The sequence below is a fragment of the Phycodurus eques genome, chromosome 12 (assembly GCF_024500275.1).
Source record: "Phycodurus eques isolate BA_2022a chromosome 12, UOR_Pequ_1.1, whole genome shotgun sequence".
Classification (NCBI taxonomy): Eukaryota; Metazoa; Chordata; class Actinopteri; order Syngnathiformes; family Syngnathidae; genus Phycodurus; species Phycodurus eques.
Window position 1 is genome coordinate 547,625 of NC_084536.1, and position 25,903 is coordinate 573,527.

The following is a 25,903-nucleotide window of genomic DNA, read 5'->3' on the forward strand; positions in this document are numbered from 1 at the left end:
AGTCCTTAGACGCCTTTCCCAGCCGGCTGCTGGCGGCTCGGCCCTGTTATTGATCACAAGTTTCGACGACTGAAGTCGGCACTGTGAAGCTTCCATGAAGGAAAAAACTGGATTCCTCTTTTGGAAACGCTTGTTTTCGCTCTCTGCCTCGTTCCCCATAATTCTTTTGTGCCATGTTAAGAATGGAATTGAGAGTGGATGTTGCTGACATGGTTTGTCAGGGCCAAGAGGGCATGTCCTACTTTTTTCAATGAGCTGCTTTCATCCTGTCTTCAGAACGGAAGCACAAAAAGATCACCAAGTGACATTTGTTTTTTTGTAAATTGATTTAAGGACTTCTCATGTCCTAATTTTGAAATGTATGTGTCTGTGATCTGCGTCTCTGCAGCACATGAGGGTGATGGAGGACATGTTAAAAGACTTTCTTTTGGGAGAACACCTCCTCTTGGTAGGGAACCAGGTAAGCAGATGAAGAAAATTATGATTGAAGTATATTTTTCAAAATTGAGATTGTCCCACACTAATCTTTACTGTGTGTACTTTCTATTTCTACGGCAACCGATTTAGGCATAAAAATGGGCCCGGCTGGTTGCTGACATGTAGGCAGATCCTTTAGATTACCTTTGCATTGCCTCAAAGCTTAGCTTCCTACACAACTTATGTCCAGTAGATCGCTCAAACGCTGCATTCAAAATCCAACTATTGGTAAGCAATCATGTCTGTTGTGGGGGAGAATTCAAACTTTTATTTGATCCCACAGAGCACAACGTAGAACCACAGGACAATCCATCGTTGTAGGGGGTTTTGCCACACAATTAATCACAAAGGAAATGACTTGGTCAACTGTTGCCCATAGAGCAGGAGTCTCAAATCCAACTCATCTTGGGGCCGGTGGAGAAAAAGTCTGGGCCGCATCGAATATTCCACAAAAAAGACTTTCAAGTATTCATAAAAGGCACACCTAGCTGTCATCCAGTCTTCTCAATCTTTATTACGGACAGTTCAGAAGAAGATTGGTGACCCGGCCGTCTCTCATCTGCCTGCTATTTCGCATACTCCTCAGCGTGTCTAGTTGACTAATGACATCTGTTGTATTTCTCGAGCACCGCGACTTTCTCTGTGCATATACAAAAACACGTCGAGGTGCTCCTGTGCTCAACACAAAACATTCCGTCTGTCACTTGTCCTGAAATTGGGCGTGATCGTCGCCAAAGTTTCTCTTCACGACAGGTTTTGAGACTGGCCGACACGACATATTTTCCTTCCATTTGATGTCACTTCAGAATTACGTTTCAATCGCGTGACTCACGTTGCTAATTCGCTTTCGACAAACACCGCCGAAAGCTGTTACGGGCCTGACCTATGGAGCTTATGAGTGATTTAAAAACACACACAAAAAACGCACAGGCCGCACTAACACTAAACTTTAATGTCAAATATCATCCTGCGGGCCTCAATTGATCGCCGGGCCGCGGGTTTGAGACCCCTGCCGTAGAGCTTTCCAATATTAATTATCATATAGCAGGATCCCGAATGTTCGATATCAGCTCGGGAATAAGAAGCTACTTGTTTATTCTTGCAGCGATGATTGTCAGTAATACGGACAGAAGACCTCCTCTGACCCTTAAAGAAGCGTTGCGCACTTCCTTTGGGAGGCTTCGTCCCGTCAGTTGAGTTGAAGCGGGCCGCGTCGGAGGGAGGAAATGGACACGGCAGCCAAAATATGCCGGCCTGTGTGCAGCGAGCGGGCGAATGCGTCCCAAGCTCAGACGTTAGCGGCTGCCAGAGCGCCACGTCCGGCGGCTGTGGGAAAGCCGGTCGGTGGCAGTCCCAGAGAGGAGAGCAGCCCCGTCGCAAGCTGTTTCCATCAAAACTCAGAGACGCTTACGTTCCGCAGCATTGCGTGGAATGGACCAGGACTCCTCACGTCTCCTTCTCTAGAGCATTGTTACTGTGCTATTTTCTTCCGTAGGGTGTGGGAAAGAACAAAATAGTGGACCGGTTCCTGCACCTTCTAAACCGGCCCAGAGAATACCTACAACTGCACAGGTCTGTAGTAACAAGTTGTTTTTGTTGTTGTTTTTTCTTTGGTAATGACTTAATGTGACGGCCTCTTTACATTTCTTGCTATTTCTAAAATGGCACTTTTCTTCTTCTTTTAAGCTAAAATATTAAAGTGTGGTGTTCCAAAACTCTTATCGGAGTAACACCACATGCTCGTGTGGTGTGGGAGCACCCTTCAGTCGAATTTCTTTTTTTTTTTTTTTAGGAGTCTAATGCACGGAAACACGTTGAGCATTTCCAGTGCAAAGGTCAGATGGCGTATTATCTACTGTCAAAATTTATAGAATATGTATATATGTAGGTGTATTTCTAATATGTATGTAAAGCCAAGAAAATGTATTTATATTGTGCATTTCAAGGTAACTCAATGTGCTTTACATGATTACAAATATTTAAAAACAAAGAGGAAAAATAAAAATACAATAAAAAGAGTGCACAGTGCAAGAAAGATCATTTCAAAGTGGAAATGCTCTAAAAAGCATGAGAAAAAGACTTGGGGCTGACCTCACTTCTGTTGGCGACTATATAATAGCCCTGGGTCAAACTGTTGACATCGTAAAATAATAAGATTTTAACTGGCGGCACGGTGGGGCCGACTGGTTAGCACATCTGCCTCACGGTTCTGAGGACTGTTCGGAGTTTGCATGTTCTCCCCGTGCCTGCGTGGCTTTTCTCCGGGCACTCCGGTTCCCTCCCACGTCACTAAAACATGCATGCTAGGTTAATTGACGACTCTAAATTGCCCGTTGGTGTGAAAATGGTTGTTTGTTTCTACGTGCGCTGCGATTGGCTGGCGACCAGTTCAGGGTGTACCCCGACCCTCGCCCTTTACGGCGCAGAAGCACATTTCAAAATCACATTTCTCCTCTTTGCCGTCCCTGCCAACCCTTCTGTGGTGGCTTCACACACTTGTTGCTGCATTCCAACACGATTACACCCGTTCGCTATCTACGTGTGGGTTATTTCCCACGAGACGACTGCTTCAATCAAAGGCCTCGTATTGACGGTGTGCTAATATAACGTTACTAATGAATGAGCCAATGACTGCTCAGTTTTGGCAAAGAAAGAAAAGAAGTCCGATTGAGATGAAAACAAACATCAAAGTCAGGTGAAAGTCAAAACGAGCAGCTCGGTGGACGGACACGATGACCCGATTAGCTCCGCTCGCTGTAGCGGCTAATTTTAGATCAAAGCGGCAGGGGAGGGAGGCAGGAGGATGTGCGCGTGTGTGTGTGCGTGCGTGCGTGCGTGCTTCTGGGAGACGGAAAGTCTTCAGAGATGTGGCTCAGAAAAGCAAAATCCACCCAGGAAGGAAAGTAGGACAGCTTCCGGGTCAAGTAGAAGAGCGGGTCGCCAGGGAGGGTGGGGGTCAACTGTATGATATTTCGGATTGTCCCCTGGGAGTAAAAGTGGGTGGGATTGTAATTTGATAAAATATTTTTAGTTTGCTGATGCAGAAAATGGATAGATGGATGGATGATGTGATGGACTCAAATGCAGTGGAGGGTGGCGGCCATCTTTAGGATCTAGAAATGGAGTGAACACACCCTTGTTGAAATTGCAGATTTAGATTTTTATGATCCCAAAGAATCATTTCAAACATTTTTTCCAAAAAGCAATTTTACCTGTACAATTCAATTCACTAGCAGAAGAAAGAAATGTCTTGAGGGGATAGATTACAAAATAAATAAACCTGCAATAAGTAAACATGTAGACTTGGGAATTCTGTAACGGAACGCCAGGGCATCTGGTGCACGACCCCTTCGTTTCGCCCCGTATGTCACAAATTTGGATTTCTTCTTGGAGCGCCATTTTTTTGGATGTGATATGGTATGGTAGCGTTGATTGTCAGTTCTCAATAAAAGTGGAACATACTGGGGGTCCAAATTACTTTTCCAAGAGGCCACTGTCACAAAAAAACAAGCAAACCATGAAGACATCAAACATCCACGCTCGTTGTTGTATAAAGTGGTTGAAGAGGAGAGAGGATATGTACAGATTTGGAAGCCACCTGAATGGTGATTACTCGTGAATCAGTTCCCGTGCTCGCCTTAGCGGTCAGCACGTCCGCCTCACAGTTTGGAGCTTCTGGTCGGGAATCTCGGCTTTGGCATTCCTGCGTCGTCTCAGGTGAACCGAAGCCTCCGAGTTGCCCGTCGTCGAGAATGTTAGTGTAAATGGTTTTGGCGATATGTGCCCTGCGATCGACTGGCGACTGGGCCAGGCTGTTCCCCGCCTCTTGCCCAGAAGTCAGCTAAGATGGGCTGTAACTCACCTGTGAGTCTGTGACCCTAACGAGGGCAAGCGCATCGAAAACGATGGATGAGTTAGCGTCACGCTTCATTTTTTCCTATTTTGCGTGTTGCCTACAAAAAAAAGGAGGCAAAAAACAAAGTTAATCTTTTGATGCTGACTGATCTGAAGTCTCACAAGATTTGCCTTGTGTGACCAGACCAATTGTTCCACTTTGGAAGTTCCACTGTAGTGCAATCATGAAAAATAAACGGCGCAGTAGTGAACCCCAAGGTGCCAGAAGACTGAAAGTATTGCGGTCTATATGTTGCGTAATCCGATGCGCTCCCCGCAGGGATACGACCGTGCAGACGCTGACGCTGCAGCCTTCAGTCCGAGATGGTATCATCACGTACGAAGACTCGCCGCTGGTCCGTTGTTGACGCCTCTTATTTTTCCCGTCTGATGTGCTCGAAGTGCGACTTTGGGAATGTTTGTGTGGCTGTGGCGTGCGCGTGCAGGTCAAAGCCGTGAAGGCGGGACACATTTTGGTGATCGACGAGGCCGACAAAGCTCCCACCAATGTCACCTGCATCCTCAAAACGCTGGTGGAGAGCGGAGAGATGATTCTGGCCGACGGACGCAGAATTATCTCCGGTACGCCGAACGCGCGTCACGTGCCGACTGCATCCGACACTGTGGCAGAAGACCGAGATTAGGCTTGGAATCGGATTCTTTAAATGTTTGTCCACTCGTATTTATTCGTAGATGTTATTGGAATGTTCACACGCGGACATCAAAGAGTTAATTGCAGATGTTGAAGTTTTTTGCATCTGAATCATTGCATTATCTTTAGATCCACTGGAAGCCAAGGGGAGGCCCAACACCGTCGTCATGCACCCAGACTTCAGGATGATGGTGCTGGCTAACCGGCCGGGCTTTCCCTTCCTGGGCAACGACTTCTTTGGAGCTCTAGGTAGACGTGTGCGCACTTCGGCATCCCACGCCAGTGATTCCCAACGAGAGTGCCGCGCGATGTCATTCGGTTTCACTTAATTTGTCAGACAATTACTTATTAACCACCTGTATAAATATGTCATTGTTTCCCTATCTATGCCATCGATGTATAGTGACAGGCAGAAGTTAAATAAATAAATCTGGGGATTCATTCGTACAACCCGAGATGTCATGGCTTCCTGCGAGTTTTATATCCTCCTCGTGTTTGGTTACACAGGCCTGAGTTAGTCAGATTGTGATTACATTGAGAAGAGATCATTATTATTTCAGTTTTCATACTTTTTGCCACATTTTAGTTTGGTGTTTTGCCGTGAGATTTTTCCAATGGCAAATCAGTGCCTCGGCTCAATAAAGGTCGAGCAACACAGTCTTACACGGCTCCATTTGTTTTGCGAGCATACAGAATAAGACGGGTTCATGTCTTCGTAGGCGACATCTTCAGCTGCCACGCCGTGGACAACCCCGAGCCCCGGGCCGAGCTCGCCATGTTGAAGCGCTACGGCCCCGACGTTCCCGACGCCACTCTGGAGAAGCTGGTCGCCGCCTTCGGAGAGCTCCGCTCCATGGCCGACCAGGGCGCCATTGCCTACCCGTACTCTACTCGCGAGGTGGTTAACATTGTCAAGCATCTCCAGGTAGGAAGATGTTTCCCAACAATCGTTTGTGAAGATTTTCCTTTTGTTTTTGCTGTACCGCTAGCCAGGAAGAAGCTTACAACAGTCCCCTCCAAAAGTATTGGACATACATTATTAAATTAACAGACATTATTAAATTAACTAAAACTGGAGAACATTTAATATTTGGTGGCATAACCCTTACTTGCAATAACTGCATCAAGCCTGCGACCCACTGACTTCACCAGACTGACATTCTTCATTTGAAATGCCTTTACTGCAGCCTCTTTCATTTCTTGTTTGTTTCTGGTGGTTTCTCCCTTCAGTCGTCTCTTCAAGAAGTAAAATGCATGCTCTATTGGGTTAAGGTCCGGTGATTGACCTGGCCAGTCTAAGACCTTCCACTTTTCCCCCCCGATGAAGTCCTTTGTTATGTCGGCAGTGTGTTTTGGGTCATCGTCTTCTTGCATGATGAAGCTTCTCCCGATTAGTTTGGATGCATTCTTATGTAAACTGCCAGACAAAATGTAGACTTCGGAATCCATTCTGCTACTACCATCATGAGTTACATCATCAATAAAGACTCGTGAGGCCGTTCCAGAAGCAGCCATGCAAGCCCAAGCCATGACATGACCTCTGCACCATGCTTCACAGATCATAAGCAGATCCTTTCTTTCTCCATCACTTTGCTAGAGGTTAATCTTGGTCTCATCAGTCCAGAAAACTGTTGTGGCTCATCTCTGTACTACAACCTCAACTTTCTCAGTCTTTTTTGCCACTTGTCCCAGCTTTTTTGGAACGTGTTGCAGCCATTAAATTCTAAGTTCATGACTATTTGCTAAAAACAATAAAGTTTATCAGTTTGAACATTAAATATCTTGTCTTTGTAGTGTATTCAATTAAATATAGGTTGATCATGATTTGCAAATCACTGTATTCTGGTTTTATTTATGTTTAACACAACGTCCCAACTTCATTGGAATTGGAAATTGGAACTCTAATGTTGAAGCAATCAATCTAAAAGGCAACACCTGAGCAACTCGAAACACCCATCAGTCACACGTTCCAATACTTTTGCTCACTTGAAAAGTGGGTGGCTTGAAACAAAAGGTGCTCTGTCCAGGGTTGTTTAACACATCTAGGTGTAAATACCATGAAATAAAAGCTGGAATTGTCAACTTTTGTCTCATATTCGAAATGTCATCAGTATGCAACAAAAACAAAGGACTTGGCCTTGCCGTTCCAATGTTTTTGGAGGGGTCTGTATTTGACATGCGCTAGCAGCTAATGTTGGCAATCGACTCACAGTAAACTCCTCCTTCATTTGGAAGAAGGGTGGGGGGGGGAAAAGCCCAATTTAATGCCGTATGAACTGAGGTCTCATACAATGTTTATTTATTTATTTATTTGTTTGGGGGGCAATGTTAGAGGCTTTTCCCTAGAAAAACTAGCTCCGGGGTGTCAGGTGTGTTTCTAACAAGTCCATCCACAGTTTGACTTGTTTCAGCCATCTTCTCAATGCTGAAATTCGGGTAATTTAGGACTTATACCACATGTATATCACATCAGTCTAGAAATGTGTATTTTCCCGACATCAGCTTGTCTCCTTGTGGTCTTGAAGGCTTATATAATGCCCATTATTGCGCCTAGAGAGACCACAGAAAGCACCAGAGTAGCAAGGGGAATCAATAATTCAGCGCAAAATGGACGAGGCCTTTCTTCCTGATTTCCCTGCTGGCCTCGCCGCTTTGTCATAACTCACCAGCGGCGTCAGACTTTGATCCATTTGGCCGGCTTTAATTACCACTTTTTGGCATCTTTGCCCCAAAGTCAATGTATGCGTTGCTTTGGTGCTGTCGGGCTTTGCTGATTGCGCATCTATTTACTACATCTCAGCCCACCTCTTTAAATACATACATAGTGACGTGAGCTATGGTCCAATCAGTGTCCCCAGATGCACAGCTGTCCCGTCGTTGTGATTAGTGTAGGCAGATTTTTAATCGAGCGCTTTTACAATGGTTTTGTAAATCCTCAAATAGTTCAAACTGTCTTTGAAATCTTCCCAGAAAATAGCGGCCGTCCCTCAAATTATACTGAAGTGTCAAACTCATTTTGACACAGTATAATTTGACGGTTATGACGACATGCTCCGCAGGCCGTCATGACTGTGAAACCATATGAATTTATCGTCGCAACAAATCGAATTGCAGGAAAAACAACTATTTGCCGAAACCGAACGCTGCGCAACGGTTTTGACCACGTCGCTTGTGCAGCTGGCCTTAAATAAAGACGATTTGAGGAAATATGCCTTTTGTACCGAAATTTGTCGTGTATAATGTGCATTTCCCCCCCCCAAAAAATGTCCAAAATCACTGGTGCGCATTATAGATCGGTATAGGGGGAAATGAAAAAACATTTCCCATTTTATAAATGTATGCCACCATCTACAGGTTATGAAAAAGCGGTACACGTTCATTTCAATATGCCATCGCCACCTAGAGGTTATGAAAAAGCTGTATACACTTTCATTCTAATATGCCACTGCCACATCGTGGTTGTGAAAACGTGTAGCCTTCACTTTCAATACAATATGACAGGGGGTACGTATGACTGCATAATATGTACAGTTGTGCTCATCAGAATCAGAATCATCTTAATTTGCCAAGTCTGTCCAAAAAACACACAAGGAATTTGTCTCCGGTAGTTGGAGCCGCTCTAGTACGACAACAGACAGTCAATTGACAGAGAACACTTTGAGACATAAAGACATGGACAAAAAACAGTCACTGAGCAATAAAGGGTTAATAGTTATCTGGTAATGCCGGTACATTTTTAATTTATTTTTTGACAATTGTGCAAAAGATGCAGAGTCCTCTAGCACTTAGAGCAGTTCGAACGACTAATATTGCAATAGTCCGGTGCAATGACCATTGTGCAAAGGGCGCCGAGACTTCAAGGAGTGTATGCGGTTTAAAGTGACGAGTAGCGCGATCATCTGGGACAATGTCGATTGTGCAAATGTTGCAGATACTCCTCAATCAGTGTGCAAATGGAGCAGATGTTACTCTGGCATGAGTGGCCAGTATTGGTCAACAACAGATATGCAAATAGTGCAGCGTGGCGAGACTACTACAGTGAGTGCACGAGTAATGTATAATTGGCCCCACAGAAAAATTGGCAGCATGTTGCAATAGAATTGCAGGTTAGCTGTTTAAGAAGTTGATGGCAAGAGGGAAGAAGCTGTTGGAATGTCTGCTAGTTCTAGTTTGCATTGATCGGTAGGAGCTGGAAGATCTGGTGACCGGGATGTGGAGGGTCAGAAAGGATTTTGCACGCTCTTGTCTTAGTTCTGGCAGCGTTCAAATCCTCAAGGGTGTGTAGGGGGGTACCGACAATCCTTTCAGCAGTTTTGATTGTCCGTTGCAGTCGGAGTTTGTCCTTTTTTGTAGCAGCACCAAACCAGACTGTGATGGAAGAACACAGGACCGATTCGATGACCGCTGTGTAGAACTGCCTCAGCAGCTCCCGTGGCAGGCCGTGCTTTCTCAGAAGCCGCAGGAAGTACATCCTCTGCTGGGCCTTTTTGAGGACGGAGTTGATGTTGGTTGCCCACTTCAGGTCCTGAGAGACTGTAATTCCCAGGAACTTGAAGGTCTCGACGGTCGACACAAAGAAGCTGGACAACGTGAGGGTCAGCTGTGGCGAAGGATGCCTCCTGAAGTCCACGATCATCTCTACAGTCTTGAGCCTGTTTTCTCATTTACTAAATAAAAGTAGGGCTGTGAATTTCAAAAGAAGAGCAAGTAAATAAAAAGAAAATATTACCTGTTCAAATGAAGTGCTTAACTTCAGAATAATTCTTTGAAAAAAACCGAACAAAATACAGATAATCCTTCATGTTTTGATCATATGGGTAGAAGCAAAATCATGCATTGTAAAAATGCATTATACATGGGTAGAAGGGTTTTCCAGAATTTTGAGGTCAACTTTGGGGGTACGTATTATACATGGGTGCGCATTATACACGAGAAATTACAGTAGTTGTAGTTTTCCATCATTTTGGGTCCATGCGGTTTCCTTATTTTGCTGCATGTCAAAATATTAGGAACACCTCTCACTATGTAGATTGCAACTGACCACCTTTGTAAAGGCAGAATTGTATATCTTGTCCTGTCTCGCACCATCCCAACAGAAATTCCCCAACGAGGGTCTGGCCAACGTGGTGCGGAACGTCTTCGACTTCGACTCGTACAACAAAGACGCACGCGACGTCCTGATGGAGGCGCTGCACAAGCACGGCATCCCCATCGGAGCCAAGCCCGACTCCGTCCAACTGGCCAAGGAGTAAGGCATCAGGAACGCGCTGACTGGCCGCAGCATTAGGCACACTCGCTAAAAGATCAGATTCCAGAGGGAAGATGTTGTGCCATTCTAAACTACTGCAAATTTAAACGAATACCTCTCTGACAGTGGCAGCCAAAACAAAGCATCAACATCTTCATAATGGATCACATTACATTGTGCAAGTGTACATAATGTTGTGGTCAACAAGTACATTTCAAAAGCGGAACTTTATCAACCTAAATGTAGTAAAACAAATAGCATGATTTTAAATATAAGATCAAGATATGACTTGGTCATATTACATTCTATTCATAGCGGTCGAATTAATTGCAATGATTGTCATTTGTTAGGGGTTGCACGGCTTCGGCATACATTAAGTCAACACTCGTGACAAAGGTCGAGTCGACATGGACATGTCGCTGATGACTGTTGATATGGTTTCAGTACAGTTCTAGAATTATGAAAAAAAAATCACAGGAGGACTGAATGCTTTGCACTAATCTATGGACAGGTCATACACTGAATGAAAACATTCAGTGTATTACAACTACAAAACCACTGAATGTACACAAAAGATACTCGTTAGAATAAACACAAGCACATCGACGTGGGCCACACTGGAAAAAAAGTCCTTTGAATTTGCATTGGTTGCCTGTTGTAAACGGGACTTATAGTATTCAATTATTTTCAAGGAGACGAGTGGAAGATTATGTCCGTTTACCACAGTTCTGCATGGTGGGAATTTGCAATCTAGTGAGAGGAAGCGGGATAGAAAATGGATGGATGCAAATAATCGCAGACAATGTGTGCGGTGGAAAAATTCGACGCTCTCCTTCCACTTTGTTAGTGCGGGCCAAAAAGTTGTAGAAAACCCCCACACTGGTTGTCCCTCAATTACCAAAGCTGTGCATTCAGAAATAGAAGACAAATGAAATCAATTAGGGTGACGGACTAATTTCATTCAGCACACGAATCAGCCGCTGCGAGCGGCTCTACCTCCACCAAAAGCCAAAAACACATGATTAGCGACTAGTCAATGTGAAGCCCTAAAGGTCATTGTGGAGTAATCAAATCGACTAATCTGTACAACCCTATCATTTGGTGTCCATATATTGTTGATTAAAAAAAAAAAAAATACATACAAAAACTAATTGAGAAAGCTGTACTTATTTATTTCAACCCGTGATGATTCCCAAACTGTAGAAATTGATAACCTTTTGCAGTAAAACTTGATGAAACGTTTACAATCCGTGTATTCACAATTAATTTCCCGTAATATATTACATTTTTCATGCAGTTTTCATTTTGTATGTCCTGAACTACATGTTTGCTGTTGTCACATGGCACCAAACTCCATTAAGCTTCTACAAAGCCTGCATGAATCCCGCTGTTGAGATAAATGACAATATCTAAAGTCTTGGATTATTTACAATACACTACGGACAAATGTAAAATGTTGACTTTTAAATAAAGGAACATATTTGTTTCTTCAGTGTCCTGTGGTTTTATTTTGAACTGATCACATTGATAAAACAATTCAGAACCAGACAGGGCAGAAACAAGTATTTTCCTTCATCAATGATATGATGTACTGTGTAAGTATTAGTACACAATTTGATTTGTCATTTTAGTTATGCACTGATGAACAAGAACTGATACCACAGTCTGTTCGAAAGAAACCACAAGAAAATGCAACAAAGAGAAAAACAAAGAGCAGGAAAAATGCGACTGAACTAAACTGAACTTGAACACACGGGCTGTCGCTCACGTAATGTGCGGGCTCCGCCAACTCGCTTTCACGAATGGCCGACCTGCGATTCGAAAGTCAACGGCATCGCGACGTCGCAGATGCCATGTCGTCACATGAGCTTTCACCAAAATAAAAAAAAAAGTTTCCAGGTCGAGTTGAGATTTGTATGAGATATATGATATAAACATTGTATTTTTAAATTGGAATTTCAAATGTACCTAAGGATGAAAAAGCGACGCGTGAAGATTTTCGGTCTCGGAAATGCTCAAGTTCAGTTAGTGAACGTAACCACAAATAACCTCTGAAAGATCCACACTCGGTCCGCTTCTTTCTTGGTCATTTGCTCTCATTGTATTACTGTAATTTCTCGTGTATAATCCAGCATGCGCATCAAAGTCAATAGTGCGCATTATACATCGGTATAGGGGAAATGGAAAAAAACTTTCGCATTTGATAAATGTATGCCGCCATCTAGAGGTTATGAAAAGCTGTACACTTTCATTCCAATATGCCACCGCCACCTAGAGGTTATGAGAAAGGTGTACACTTTCATTCCAATATGACACTGCCACCTAGAGGTTATGAGAGAGATGTACCCTTTCATTCCAATATGCCACCGCCACCAAGAGGTTATGAGAAAGTTGTACACTTCCATTCTAATATGCCAACGCCACCTAGAGATTATGAGAGAGGTGTACACTTTCATTCCAATATGCCAACGGCACCTAGAGATCATGAGAGAGGTGTACACTTTCATTACAATATGCCACCGCCACTTAGAGGTTATGAGAGAGGTGTACTCTTTCATTCTAACACATATATATAATATTTGTGGAATATAGTTTTTTTAAAAATGCAACTGATGACAACAACCATCAACATTTTTTTTATGGTTATGTTTTGTTGAATGATAATGCTTTTCTGAAATGCTTGTCAATTTAATTTGAATCCCATTAAAATAAAGCAAAATGTGTTTCGCCTGGCCCGTCAAGTTTTCTTTAAAGAATTGTACCCGTCTTACAAATTCTCCCCGGGTAATCAAACACATGAGCACAATTGTGTGTTTTCTCATTTACTAAATAAAAGTAGGGCTGTGAATTTCAAAATAAGAGCAAGTAAAAAAATAATACTTAATGATCATGTTTTGATCATTGGGTAGAAGCAAAATCATGCATGGTAAAAACGCATTATACGAATTTTGAGGACAACTTTGGGGGTGCGTATTATACACGAGAAATTACGGTATTTGTATTTCGCTTCGGTGGCAAATTATTGAGGTCACAATTTGAACTTTTATCCCAGGTTGCCTCTGCCAGAAGCCAAGTTGACTGGGTTCTGGACGATAAACCAAACAGGCAACCCCCGGCACAAACTGCTGTGTCCCTCTGAGACGCATCGCATTGACGTCAAGGTGAATAATGTCTCTTTTTTTTCAGAGGAGACCTATTATCTCTCATCGCTCCACAAGTAGAAGCAGGCAGGTGGCCGCTGATACACTGAGCCCCAGAGCTCAGACTACCTGGGTCACAATTTCGTCAGAATGTGTCACCTGTGTGTGTCACCTCACTCTATATCCCAACAGTCCAAAAACTTTATACTGACCTTTTGACAGCCACAAAACTTTATGCTGACCTTCTAACATACCCTCACTTTCATCTGGATGCCGATATTCTGAAATGTGATCCCCCAGAGCTCAGAATACGGAAGTCACAATTTCAAAACCGTCAGGATATGTCACCTCATTCTATTTTCCTTAGGGTCAATCCCAACACCCCAAAAACTTACTCCTGCCCTTCTGCTATCCCCTCACCTTCATCTGGACTCAAATGTGAGCATGGACACGTCCCCAAATACTTAGACCTGGAAGTGGGCCACGGTGGTCTGGATGTCTGCCCTGCCGAGCTGCTCAGAGAAACTCTGCTGGGGTGCTTGTTATGTCAATTTGCCTCAGAACAAGTACGGAATGGCTTGCTCAAGTAGACATTCTCAGAAATTGGCAGATAAGAAATGTTTGTCATTTTTTAATATCGCACAGCAGAGACCCAGCTATTTGTATACAAGCTATAAAAAGTCACTTTTCCGCAATATTTTCCCTTGAAGAAAGAAACAAATGAATTTTGAGCTGCATCTGTCTGTGCTAAGAGTGTGTGTCACCTTTGCAGGGCCCCGTCTACCTGCGTGTTCAGGCCTATCCTTGCAACAGGCAGGGAAGCCGGGCGTCGAGTTTCAACGAGGAAAAAGCCAGCTGGCAGATCCCCATCAACCAAGTCAACATCATCTGCGATGTCGCCACCAAAGATGGTAAAGATTCTTCCTTTCATCATGTCGCCGTTTCTGTCAAGCAGGTTACGTTCTACTGACTGCATTACTTTTTTATTTTTGCACCATTACAATATTGTATAGCTGCTAGCAGAGGGCGCTATTCATTCAGGCCTGACTAGTTTATTGGTTAAACAGGCAAATGAAATTAAAGAGGAAATGAAGTTTGGTGTGGGGCTAGATTGATTTTGAAGTAAAAACAAATATATAAAAAAAAAAACATCGCTCTTCATAATTTTTGCAAAATTTCACTCCTTTGCTTCAACTATGACCAACCAGTGGGAAAATTTTCATTTTCAGTTCATTTTCCAGATCATCAACCAAGGATTATTCTCCAAAATATCACTCCCTGCTACTCTGTAATCTGTACTCCAGATTAAACTGTTAAAGGTTTTGGAAAACATAAAATACATATTGTTATATTTCAAATCTAAGCAGGGACGTGCGCCAGCTCTTGATGGATTCATTGCCGCACTGATTCATGGCTCGCTCTGACTTCCTTTTGGCTATTTTCAGACATCCGGTGGGACGCAACAGGAATTGTCAGAAACAAAGCTGAAAACGCTGCGAGCGGGTGTCACATGTTTCCCTAAACATCTGGAAAAGCCCCTTGTCCTTTCCTTAACACTATTGAGTCATCACGCCGGAGCTGTACCATTGCAAAGTGAGCTGATTCATAGCCTTTGACGCCTTCTGCTTGCTTTGCAGACACTCTGTACGTGGCCACATGTAACCCGGTGACGCTTTACTCCATGAAAGAGAGCGGAGAAACCATTCAGTGCGTGGAGCTTCACGACGTCTTCCCCAGAACCATCAGCGGCGTGTGGCAGCCTTTTGTCACCGTGGCCTCCCTGGGAGGTCCATTGGATGGGCAGGCGGTGCTGCACGAGCAACAGGTCGGCACTCGAGCACCATACGAACCCGTGCCCATAAAAACCCGGCCTTCGTTTTACGCTTACGTGTCATTAGTCTTGGGTGACGACCTAGAGACCTTGATGTCTTATCCTGGTCTTTGTCACAGAGATAAAATAGTATCTTAATTGTAGCGCTTGGGTCTGGAGTCTCGATCTTTGACTCTGGTCGGGTAACTGATTTCGTCAACTCTCTGCCACCTGACAGCCGCAATTCAGTTGTGATTCACTCATCACACTTACCTTCAAATCCAAATTTAAAACATACCCGTTCAGTATCGCGTACTCCTTTTAACAACAGTGCCCTGTATTTTTATTATTAGTATAATCTCGGTCTCGGTCTTCGTGTTCGAGATCGGCTGCAGATTTCAGGTGTCCCAGATTGGATTTGAGGTAAGAATACTGCTCATTCTATTGAGTCAGTTGAGGTGAGGGCCTTCAGTCAGTCATTAAGGATGCGAGCCTAATGCCTCGATTCGAGCTATCCTGGTCACGTCCACCTCGAAAGGCTCGATCAACAACTCCAACCAGTCGGATCCTCCGGAGACTGTGACGTTCTCATTCTGACCACGATGAAACTCTACTACAGGGGTGGCCAACCCGCGGCTCGCGAGCCTCATGCGGCTCTTTAACGAGTTTCATGCGGCTCTTCAGGAGCTGTCACATGACATGCGTCAAAAATGAACTGAGAGTTTGTGTGTGTGAGACAGTGCACACAATGTTAACTGTTGAAAATTACTGATATTATCATGTTGGTGTGGTTATTTTCATTAGATCTGGCTGAGCAGAGGTCTGTGTATGCGTGCATACATGATTAAAAGATGATGTTCATGTGTACCCATGTGTATGATGTGGCTCTTTGCAGTAACACAGAAAAAAAAGTGGCTCTTAGTCTCTGACTAGTTGGCCGTTAACTGTTAGTTAACGGCCAATGCAAGTACATTGCATACCTTGATACAGAAAACGTTATGCCTGTTGATTTTTGAGCGCTCGATTTTGCCAATTTTGAGCATGTAGAGTCTGCATGTATTCTCTAGGTTCAAATCCCTTCAACCTCTCTGGAGAGAGGAAGAAAGAGCTTTCAGGAGAAAGCATAAATGCACAGACGCGCACTATACCAAGAGACTACAAGTACATGTTGAGCATCAGGAAATGAATGGGGATCACCTTCGCCGAATAGAAAGTCGAGGCAATAAGCGACGCTCGCTTCCCCGTGGCGCCAAGTTCTCATCAAAGCAATTGAAGATGAAGACCGAGCTTGCCTAGATGAAGGCTAGGCAGCAGTTTGAACACACACACACATTTGCGCGGGCGCTCACAGAGATGTTAGATAATACGCACACACAGGACAGCCCATCCACACACACACACACACACACAATCGTCAACGAAACCAATGACAAATGTGGGGAAACGAGGACTTTCTAGAGCAAGTTCGGTGATGAGACCAGTAACAAAGTTTTGGTTTTCAGGTCTAGAGGGCCCTCTGTAGGTTGGGCAAGTGTACAATTACCCAAAGGGCCAATGTGCCAGTCGTAGGTCCCTAAGTCCAAATAAATTCATCAAGTGAACTGTAAAAATGCAAATATTATAACTGTTTTCTTCCTGCCAAAGAGTCTTGGAGAGATTCTTGGAAGTCATATCACACAGCTCTACTTCACAGTGATTTGTTGGAAAAAAGAACATTTTATTGTTGCTTTCCATTTAAGTTTTCATTGGGCACGAATCTAAATAATCAGAAATTCAAACATTAACGGGCAGGAAAAGTTGGTACGATTGAGTAAGTTCATTTGAAATCATTAGCACAACTGCCGTCTGTTGGAGTGGATTATTTGAGGAAACGTGCATACACGTCTCAATCATTTCAAATGTCAAAAGAACACGTTAGTCTATTGAAATATCTGAATGTCCTTTCCCTCTACTCAATCAGAGTAACACGGTGCTCCACGTGGACGTGGCCACGGGCGCAGTGCGGCGGCTCGTCATGTCAGCGGACGGCGAGCGGACCCCCGGCAGAGCTTCTCATTGGTGGAGCGGTAAAGAAGCGCAGGTCAGGCACGCACCGTACTGAGTGTACCACCTGATGTGTAACGCATCCTTTTCAAATGTCGGAAGCAAGGTGCACAAAGATTTGTTCGTGTTGTAGGGAGAGTATAAAATGTGCCGCGACTTCGCCCACAAGAACTGGCTCCTCTTCTACAAGGAAGACGGGTGAGACCCATTCTGATCGGCGATGCTGTGGGGCTGTAGACGCTGAGGGAACTTTTCGTTTCCCGCGACAGCAACCGGCTGGAGGTGCTGGATGTGCTGGAGGGCCGGGTTCACGCCATCTCCCTGCCCGTCAACCTCAAGTCGGTCTTCCTGGTGGCGGAGGATCGCTGGCTGCTGTTGGAGAGCAAGACCGACAAGTATGTGACTACTTTTCAATGTACTCAATGTTTTGGTGCGCAACTCTTTAAACCTGTGCTAAAATTATTGAGTCACTGAACGGAAGCATTGGTGACATTTTGTAGGAAGTCCAGCATTGCCACAATCACAAAAATAGAGCTGTTGCAATGAATCTTTGGTGAATCTCTGCATTTTTTTCCGCAAAACACTCTTACTGTACACTCTTGTGAGAAGAAGCCAATGTCGCTATTAGCTCTGAATTTGGATACAATTTGTAGTCATTGGTTATCATTCATTGGTCAGCAAAAATCCCCATTCAGCTGTTTCCCCTTTCAAAACTTTGAACTCCCGCAATAAACAGGCAAGAGAAGTCAAGTGCGTCTCCCTTGGCAAGCATCCTCGTTGAGACTCTTCTTCATCATTCAACAGGAAGTTCCTGCTGACCAAGCCCACGCACACGGCGGCCGAGGAATCGGGCGCGTGTCGGCTGCACAGCGTCGACGAGGACGCCGTCAGCTCGGGCCAAGGGGCCGCCGGCGCGGGTACATTTTCGGCACATCCGGTTTGTCGTAACGTAACGAAAGAAGCTTCAAGCGGCTTTTAGGTCCCGGTCCGCGCCGCGCTCCGCCTCTTAGCTCAGACGTGATGTCGAGGTCGTTCGTGAGAACAGCGGCCAGACGGACTAACGGCCTCGAACAGCAAACGTTGACCATTTGGGTTGCTTCTTCCGCTCGCCATTTACCGGGAATAAGATGTCAAGCGGCGTGGGTGTGTTGCTGATGGTCACGAAGACTCATTTAAAATTAGAAGCTCCGTTTCAAGCTCTCCGCTTAGCTGACATCAAAGGAGTGCCTTATTATTCATCGTGAGAGCAACGGTGGTGCGCAAGTGCCTGTCAAGGGCTTTAGGGATTAACAGTAGATGGGGGCCCTGTTTAATAATCACAAATTATTACGAGTAGTAGTATTTTGATCATTTCCTCGATAGAATGTGTTCTTTTGCCGAAAGTCCAGTGGTCCTGAGCTGGAATGCCAATTCACACCTGCCAAAGCTCGGTCGAATCCATGCAACTCGGATGCCAAACAGTTCTCAGAAGAGCTGACCCGCGGCATGCAAAGGAGCATCCCCGGCTTACATTCGCCATCTCCTGATTTCTCAGCCGATCGGTCCGTGCCCCAGATGCTGTCATGTGATCAGCTTCCCGACGAGGATCTCAGCGCCGCTCTCGGCCAGAAGATCGTCTCCCCGAATCGCGTCATGGCCGACGCCGGCGCTTTTGCGCGAATCGTCGTGGGCTTCCCGGAGCTCACGGTGAGCATAAAACACGGCCAATATCAGAAGTCGTATCGACGAGCGCCTTTTCGTGTGAGCTTTCACGTCTGCTTTAGTCTCCCAACGAGGTGTACAGCTTTCAGAGGACAGTCGACCTATCACAGATGGAGGCCGGCGGCGGCGCCCGCGCGTTCCCGCGAGGTGGTCTGCGGACTACTGCGGCCAAACAGAGCAACTGTGTGAGTCTGCTGTCGGCCAGTCAGGTGGTGCGGGCCCTTCCGCCGAGCAAGGTGCCCCTGAAGCAGCTCTACCCCGAAGGTCTTTCGAGTTGACCGGCTCTCTGCCCGAGCGCGGCCGACGCGCCCGTGTGACGAGCTTCTTTTTGGTCCGCAGGTGTCAGCCCTCCGATGGCAGCAGCCTACCTGGAAGTGACGGATCTCAACTCGAAAAAAGTCAAATATATTCCTGTCCCCGGGTAAGGAAGACGCATGTTGAGTGTTCTGCCACCACCTTGTGGTCAGAAAGGGAGCCGCTGGTTGTGCTAATTTACGTGGGTAATATACAGTAAGGGACTTTTCACATCGGAAGTTGGCTTTCTCTGGTCCAACTCATTTGATGTCAAGCCATCTCTTCTCGCTTTATTCACTGAAATGACAGAATGATGCCGACCAGACTTATTGATAAAGTGTGTGTGTGTGTGCGTGCATGCATGCGTGCGTGCCTGCGTGCGTGAGCGAGAGATTACAGAACGTACCCCAAAAGAAGCATGTTTCAGCCAAAACAACAACATAAACATCTGCCGCTTACCGCAAGGTGTTTTCTCAAGTTAGAGGTAGACTGAAACATCCAAGTTGGGCCAAACACGAGACTCCACTGCATGACAAAACGTCTCCGAGTCTGTCATGTCAACACAAGTTATTAGTTTTATTTCTGGATTAGCCTCAAACGCGCTATAGCCTTCACAGGTGAATTGAATACTTACTTTTTCAATGCACATGTCCAGCTGTGGAATTTTTCAATACTTTTTACTTGCTGTTCTTTAACAAAGACGGGAACAGCACGTGCTTGATCCGGGAATCTATCAATAAATTGCCAAAGACCTCCGCTTCTCTGCCTTTCTGTGAGTCTTCCAGTCCCTCTGTTGCCACCTGCTGATGAGCTTTAGTGAGACTTAAACAATATTTGATTAAAATAAAACATTTTCATCACAATTGCGCGACGTAATGGCATCATATATCAGAACTCGGTGTCGTCAAGTACTCAAATGTAAGCGCTTGTAAAAAGTGGAATCGGTGCTCCCCAATCCAAACTTGACATGCTGTACGACCAAATGGCACCTTCTCCCCTGTGATGGCCGTCAGGTCGACGTCGGCGTCGCCCTACGCTAACTGGCTGTCCAAGGTGTCCGAGACAGACGTGCTAATGGCGCCGCTCGCCTCGGGCGCCGTGGTCACGGTGGACGCGGGCGGCCGCGCGCGGCTCTGGGAGACGGGGACCGACGCGCTGCGCCGATCGTTGACGGAGTGGAGGAAGATGATCGGCTCCGAGGACGGCCGGCCCGTGCAGGTAAAGACGCCACCGCCGCCGCTCAGGTGGGAGGAGGATGATTTTTCAAGTCACCAACCGGATTGTCTGTGTCACGAGTCCAAATTCGAGCTCAGAGTGAGCTTCAAATACACGCCGTGATGTGGAAAAAAGTCAAGACAGTCGCCATTTTTTTTGTCCAATCACATTTCCAACGCCATGGGTTGCCATGTCATTGTAATCTGTCCAAGGCCTTCAGAATCTGGAGTGCTGGCCCATGACACACACACTGTTAGCAATGGCCGTTTTTTTTAATTTTACCAATCAGGTTTCAGATTTAAAAACCCTGGCCGTCGCGATGTCTTAAAAGGATGAATGTTGCCATTTTTCCATCCTCTGATTGGTTGATCAGAGCTTAACAGGCTTGCAGTTCGCAGAGTGATGATGGATATATGGTGGGTAAAAATATTGATTCAGCATCCATCCATCCATTTTCCGTACCGCTTATCCTCACGCGGGGCGCGGGTGTGCTGGCTCCTATCCCAGCTGACAGCGGGCGAGAGGCGGGGTACACCCTGAACTTGTCGTCAGCCAATCGCAGGGCACATAGAAACAATCAGAATCAGAATCATCTTTTGCCAAGTATGTCCAAAAAACACACAAGGAATTTGTCTCCGGTAGTTGGAGCCGTGACAATTGTGCAAAAAGATGCATAGTCCTCTAGCGCTTCGAGCAGTTCGAATGACTAATCTCGAAATAGTCCGGTGCAATGACCATTGTGCAAAGGGCGCCGAGACTTCAAGGAGTGTATGCGCTTTAAAGTGACTCACAATGCCGCACACATGCTACTTCATTTGGTATTACTTAACATAATTTCTCATATACGCTCTTGAATGTAATACGCACCCCCAAAATTGACTCCAAAAATCAGGAAAACACTCTTTTCTATGTATAATGTGCACCCATGATTTTCTGCCCATTGATATGTTTTTACGCAATACATGTTCGTGGAGACCCCCTCCTACTTTGTTTTTTCAATTCAGTCTGATTATTATTATTATTCAAATTATTTCCATCTCCCAGGTGGCCATTGGCATGTCGCCTGGCTTGCACAACGCACTGAAAGTCAGAGAGGTCATGTGCCCAAATAACATGTTCACTCCTGGTGCAAGATAATAAAAAAAAAACACACATAGACACGCATAAGTTCTATCAACGTTCACATTATTACAACAATTTATGGTATTAGCTGATTTAGAACAGCATTTTAACAACTATACAACGGCGCTAGACACACTGGGAAATCTGATTCTCGGTGTCGTTTTTATTGCAACATGTGACATATTTCTACAAGCCATCAGAAATAAATATTTCAAAATAGTCATAATTGACCCTAATTTTGTGTAGTTTTACTTGCGACTGAAACGATATCAGAAAATCCATCCATTCTCTACAGCGCTTATCCTATTCAGGGTCGCGGGGCGCTGGAGCCCATCCCAGTTTACTTCGGGCAAAAGGCGGACTAGACTGGTCGTCAGTCAGTCGCAGGGCACATATAGAGACAGACAACCATTCAGACTCACATTCACACCGTCACTGAGTGGGAACTGCGCCGCAGTCAGGGTGTAGTCAGGCGAATGTACCACGGTACACCATCAGTGACGATATCGGAACATTTAAACCAATATCAAATCGAATTGCAACCCGAAAGAATTCATATCGAATCGAATCGTAACCTAAAGAATCGAAATCGAATCCGCCCTACTGACGGAGAACGAATGTCGGCCAAGATTAAAAATTCATTTTCAAGGCAGACCTTTCACGAAAAACTGTAGATTGTGAGGACACATCGGCCAACGTGTAGCTGGCTGGCTTGTTTCAACCCGGCAAAGGATTTATTCGCCACTTCCAGAGTGCAGAGATTCCGCTTCGCCAATCCAGCGGAGCCAGGCAGTCACATGACTGCACAGTCTTCCGCAAGCAACATTTTCCAAGTGACTCATGGAAATGTAGTTAGGATAAGCAGTATAGAAAAAGGATGCACGGACAACAAAAACCAACAGCTACGACATGCGCTTCCATCCGTCTGCCTAAAAATGGGAACATTTCAGTGGCCTTCAAACTTGAGAAACACGCATGAGTTTGCAAAATGTCATGCTGTGTGGATTTGCAGCCCTTTTGGGCTCTTCAATGAGTATAAACAAACACATTTAGTTGAAGACCATTACTTCTGACTGAATTTGTCTTCATGTTATTTTATAAAAATCTGTTATTCTTTTAGTTAAAGTGATGTTGCTAGGCAATTTCTGAATTTGCACATCCCCCTTTTATTTGACGTTAATGTCACGGAACACCACTGGGTGGCGGTGCTACTTAGCAAGTGAGCCCGCTAATTTTAGCTCACAGAAAAGATTCTCAGTCAGAATATATGGATTTGCTGGATTGTTTCTTGCACCCAAGATTTCCCAGCGGGAAGCGGGCGGGCTCGTTGGCGTGAATGAACGGAAGGGCTTTGTGTTGATGATGCAAGACCTCTGACCCCGCTACATTGATCCGCAGACTGAGGCGGCATTGTGCAGACGCCCGCTTTGCGGAGTACAGACGGGCGCATTCTTCAGATCTTCAGATGTCGACTTTCACACGCACGCAACACTGTCTGAACATCTGAACGCAGATGACCATGATTCGCATATTTTCATACTGCACTGGTTATATTTAGTGATGAACTTTATTGTCGTTGTGCAGGAGACAGAAATGTCAACAATTTCCGATGAATGCACTCAGCATCTAACCAGAAGTGCAAATGTCAGACTATTTATGATTATGTATGGATGTATCAGAAGATTTATGAGGAATTCGGTAACAAGGAAAAGTAACGAGCATCTATAATAGCATAATGGACGTCAAGACTCCCCCACCCCATTGGGCAATCTTGTTTGATGCTGCAACAGGCTGTCGTAGAAATCAAAATAGGACGTTTGTGAGAAAACAAGAAACGTGCCTGAAGAATAACACACTTAGATGCTTGAGAAATCGGGCTGCTGCACAAAGCAAAATAAGACTTCAACGAGAACAAAGTGAAGTACCTTAAGAATAGCAAAGTTTAATGCTTCAGTGGATTTCTGTTGAAACTAGTTAGACAAAAGAAACACTTGTTTCTAATTCAGTCGTTAATTTATGGGATAGTAACAGGTTTTCGTAGAATATGTATTCTACTATTCTATTTTTGAGTCCCGAGTGCCCTGGAGGGAAGCTAAATGTGATAAGGTACAGTAAGTGCGCAAACAGGCACGCGGGCGCGCACACACACCGATTCCTCAATAGTCAGCACGTCTACAGCAGACAAGACAGCCGCTGTGCTCGCTGTTGGCTTTGGGCAAACAACTTTTGACTGGGCTGTATGTGAACGTACACGGACTCTGCGTAGAGTTCTCACCCCGCCGTTTACATCCCTCACCTCCATAGCAGACGACCCGCTTGCACGTCACACCCTGCTCTGAAAAATGTTTCATTTTTGCAGACGTGCTTCACACTCTCAAACAAGACAGCAAAAGCGTTTGGATTCAAAATTCGGGATACTGGGGGGGGGGAATGTCACATTTGCCAAATGTCCATAGTTTTAGTATTGCATAAATTTCCCAACTTAATGCATATATTTAAAAAACACATCTATCATTTAAATATCATTTTTGGGTCAGTCTCACATTCATTCAAAGATTAATTGCGCAGCATTTCTGTGTAGTGTCCGCTTTTCACATGCAATCTGTACAGAAACTGCATTTTCGGCTTCATTGAGCTGCACTGTGCAGCCACTTAGTATGCAACAGTAAATTACTTTTTAGGGGTTAGAAGACGAGTTAAATGCACACATGAACATTCCACTTGAATCACACTGTGTAATAAGTGTAAAATAAATGTGTGAGGAGGACTGCCTGACTTGTCCCTAAGTGAAATTGCTACTGCACCCGTTCAATTAGACTAGTTAGTACGATCGTCTCCGTGGGTATGGACATCCAAAAGTGCGATAATTACGAAGGTGAATGAGACGAGCTAGTTCACACCATCTCCTCCATCTAATCTCACTCTGACACCTAGCGACCGTGCTAATCTGCGCTAAATATAGCAAGCTCTGCTGATACAGCCTCAATACTGAGCCTCACAGAGTGTTGGTTACAGGCGCCACGTTTTGGCCGGCTAAACGACCTGAGAGCAGCTAGCTGCGCGGTCATGATAAGTTGCGCATCGCAACGAGCCCACCACAAAAAAAAAAACAGTCAAGACAATAACTATATATGTCAAATCAAAGGTTGAGAACCTGCCCTCCCTTATTCACAGAAACAAAACAAAAACACTCACATTACTGCTGTTTTTGTGCTCAGGCCAAAGCAATAAAAGTATCATATTGGTGCCATCTTGGCGTCAAGGAACTGTGTCGAAGTGAGTAGAGGGGTTTCGTTCACACAAAAAATTGCTTTGCCGGCTACTTTTGGCATCTATAAGCAATTCTAAACGTTTCTTTGTAGGTGGCAACAATTACTTTCGGATTTTCGCCATTCGCATCAGGCCTCCGTCCTGATCCTCCACGAATAGGACTTCACTGTATCGCTGTGGATAGGAAGTTAATTTTATCCGCTACATCCTCTTAAAATGACAGATAAACCGGTATGGTTTTTCAGGACCGGTGGCGATTATTAGTCGTCTCAGAGGCCGATAACCAATATTTGGAGCTGATATTTATTTGCAGTTAAAGGGAAAATATTGGCGTCAAAATGTTTAATGATATAAAGTCCAACACTTAATACATTTTGCGTTATTTCTTTTTTAAACTGCTTTTCAGCTTTGCGACATATTTGTTTTAAAAGTCTAATAAAAAGTGCAGGGAGTTCCAAGGGTCAGCAGCATGTCTTTTAAAGTTAATTGACAATTTAAAGCAATAAGTAAATAGTTCCCTGAAGTTTACTCAGTTTTACTTCAGTTTCTCTTCTAGGCTGTCAGATTTAAGGGAAAAAAAAGGCACACGCCGACATGCGTCCAAATGCCGAATCACGGCGCGATAATCGGCCTGACCGACGATCGGTCTAACCCTACTCAAAAGATCCGCAATATGCTCGTTTACAAGCGGAATTCTTCAGCTTTGTAAAGACGGAATTTGGATTCGTCTCTTTTTCTGGTGTCGTCCTTCAGATCACCGTCCAGAGGGACAGCGGTCTGGACGTTTCCGCTCCGAAACACGGCAAGGTGGATACTACCAATGCGCCCCACGTGGGCGGAAACCAGTGGGCGGGCGGCACAGGTGAGAAGTCGCGCCCGCACGATGCTGCTAACGCTGTAGTGATGTCTTAACATTGAACAGACTTGACAGCTTTGTTCAATTTTTCTGAATGATTTGTACAAATTCATATTCTAAAGAATCGATCATGAACCTTTGCGTTGTCCGTTATTAGCGCTGCAGGCGAGTGACTTGGCCC

The 25,903-nt window shown here is 44.8% G+C and overlaps 1 protein-coding gene across 3 annotated transcripts in view; it reads left to right on the top strand.

Annotated features, from left to right (window-relative positions):
• Nucleotides 1-25,903, top strand: part of vwa8 (von Willebrand factor A domain containing 8) — a 59,175-nt gene that overhangs the window by 14,619 nt on the left and 18,653 nt on the right. For all 3 annotated transcript variants that reach the window (XM_061691327.1, XM_061691329.1, XM_061691328.1), the window contains 19 exons: nucleotides 389-460; nucleotides 1,973-2,049; nucleotides 4,652-4,727; nucleotides 4,818-4,953; nucleotides 5,153-5,272; nucleotides 5,743-5,948; nucleotides 10,120-10,271; nucleotides 13,324-13,432; nucleotides 14,184-14,322; nucleotides 15,049-15,236; nucleotides 17,182-17,301; nucleotides 17,398-17,462; nucleotides 17,534-17,659; nucleotides 18,069-18,181; nucleotides 18,799-18,950; nucleotides 19,028-19,229; nucleotides 19,305-19,386; nucleotides 20,273-20,477; nucleotides 25,620-25,728. In XM_061691327.1, the coding sequence (XP_061547311.1) occupies nucleotides 389-460; nucleotides 1,973-2,049; nucleotides 4,652-4,727; nucleotides 4,818-4,953; nucleotides 5,153-5,272; nucleotides 5,743-5,948; nucleotides 10,120-10,271; nucleotides 13,324-13,432; nucleotides 14,184-14,322; nucleotides 15,049-15,236; nucleotides 17,182-17,301; nucleotides 17,398-17,462; nucleotides 17,534-17,659; nucleotides 18,069-18,181; nucleotides 18,799-18,950; nucleotides 19,028-19,229; nucleotides 19,305-19,386; nucleotides 20,273-20,477; nucleotides 25,620-25,728 (2,449 nt within the window). The remainder of the gene's footprint in view (nucleotides 1-388; nucleotides 461-1,972; nucleotides 2,050-4,651; nucleotides 4,728-4,817; nucleotides 4,954-5,152; nucleotides 5,273-5,742; nucleotides 5,949-10,119; nucleotides 10,272-13,323; nucleotides 13,433-14,183; nucleotides 14,323-15,048; nucleotides 15,237-17,181; nucleotides 17,302-17,397; nucleotides 17,463-17,533; nucleotides 17,660-18,068; nucleotides 18,182-18,798; nucleotides 18,951-19,027; nucleotides 19,230-19,304; nucleotides 19,387-20,272; nucleotides 20,478-25,619; nucleotides 25,729-25,903) is intronic.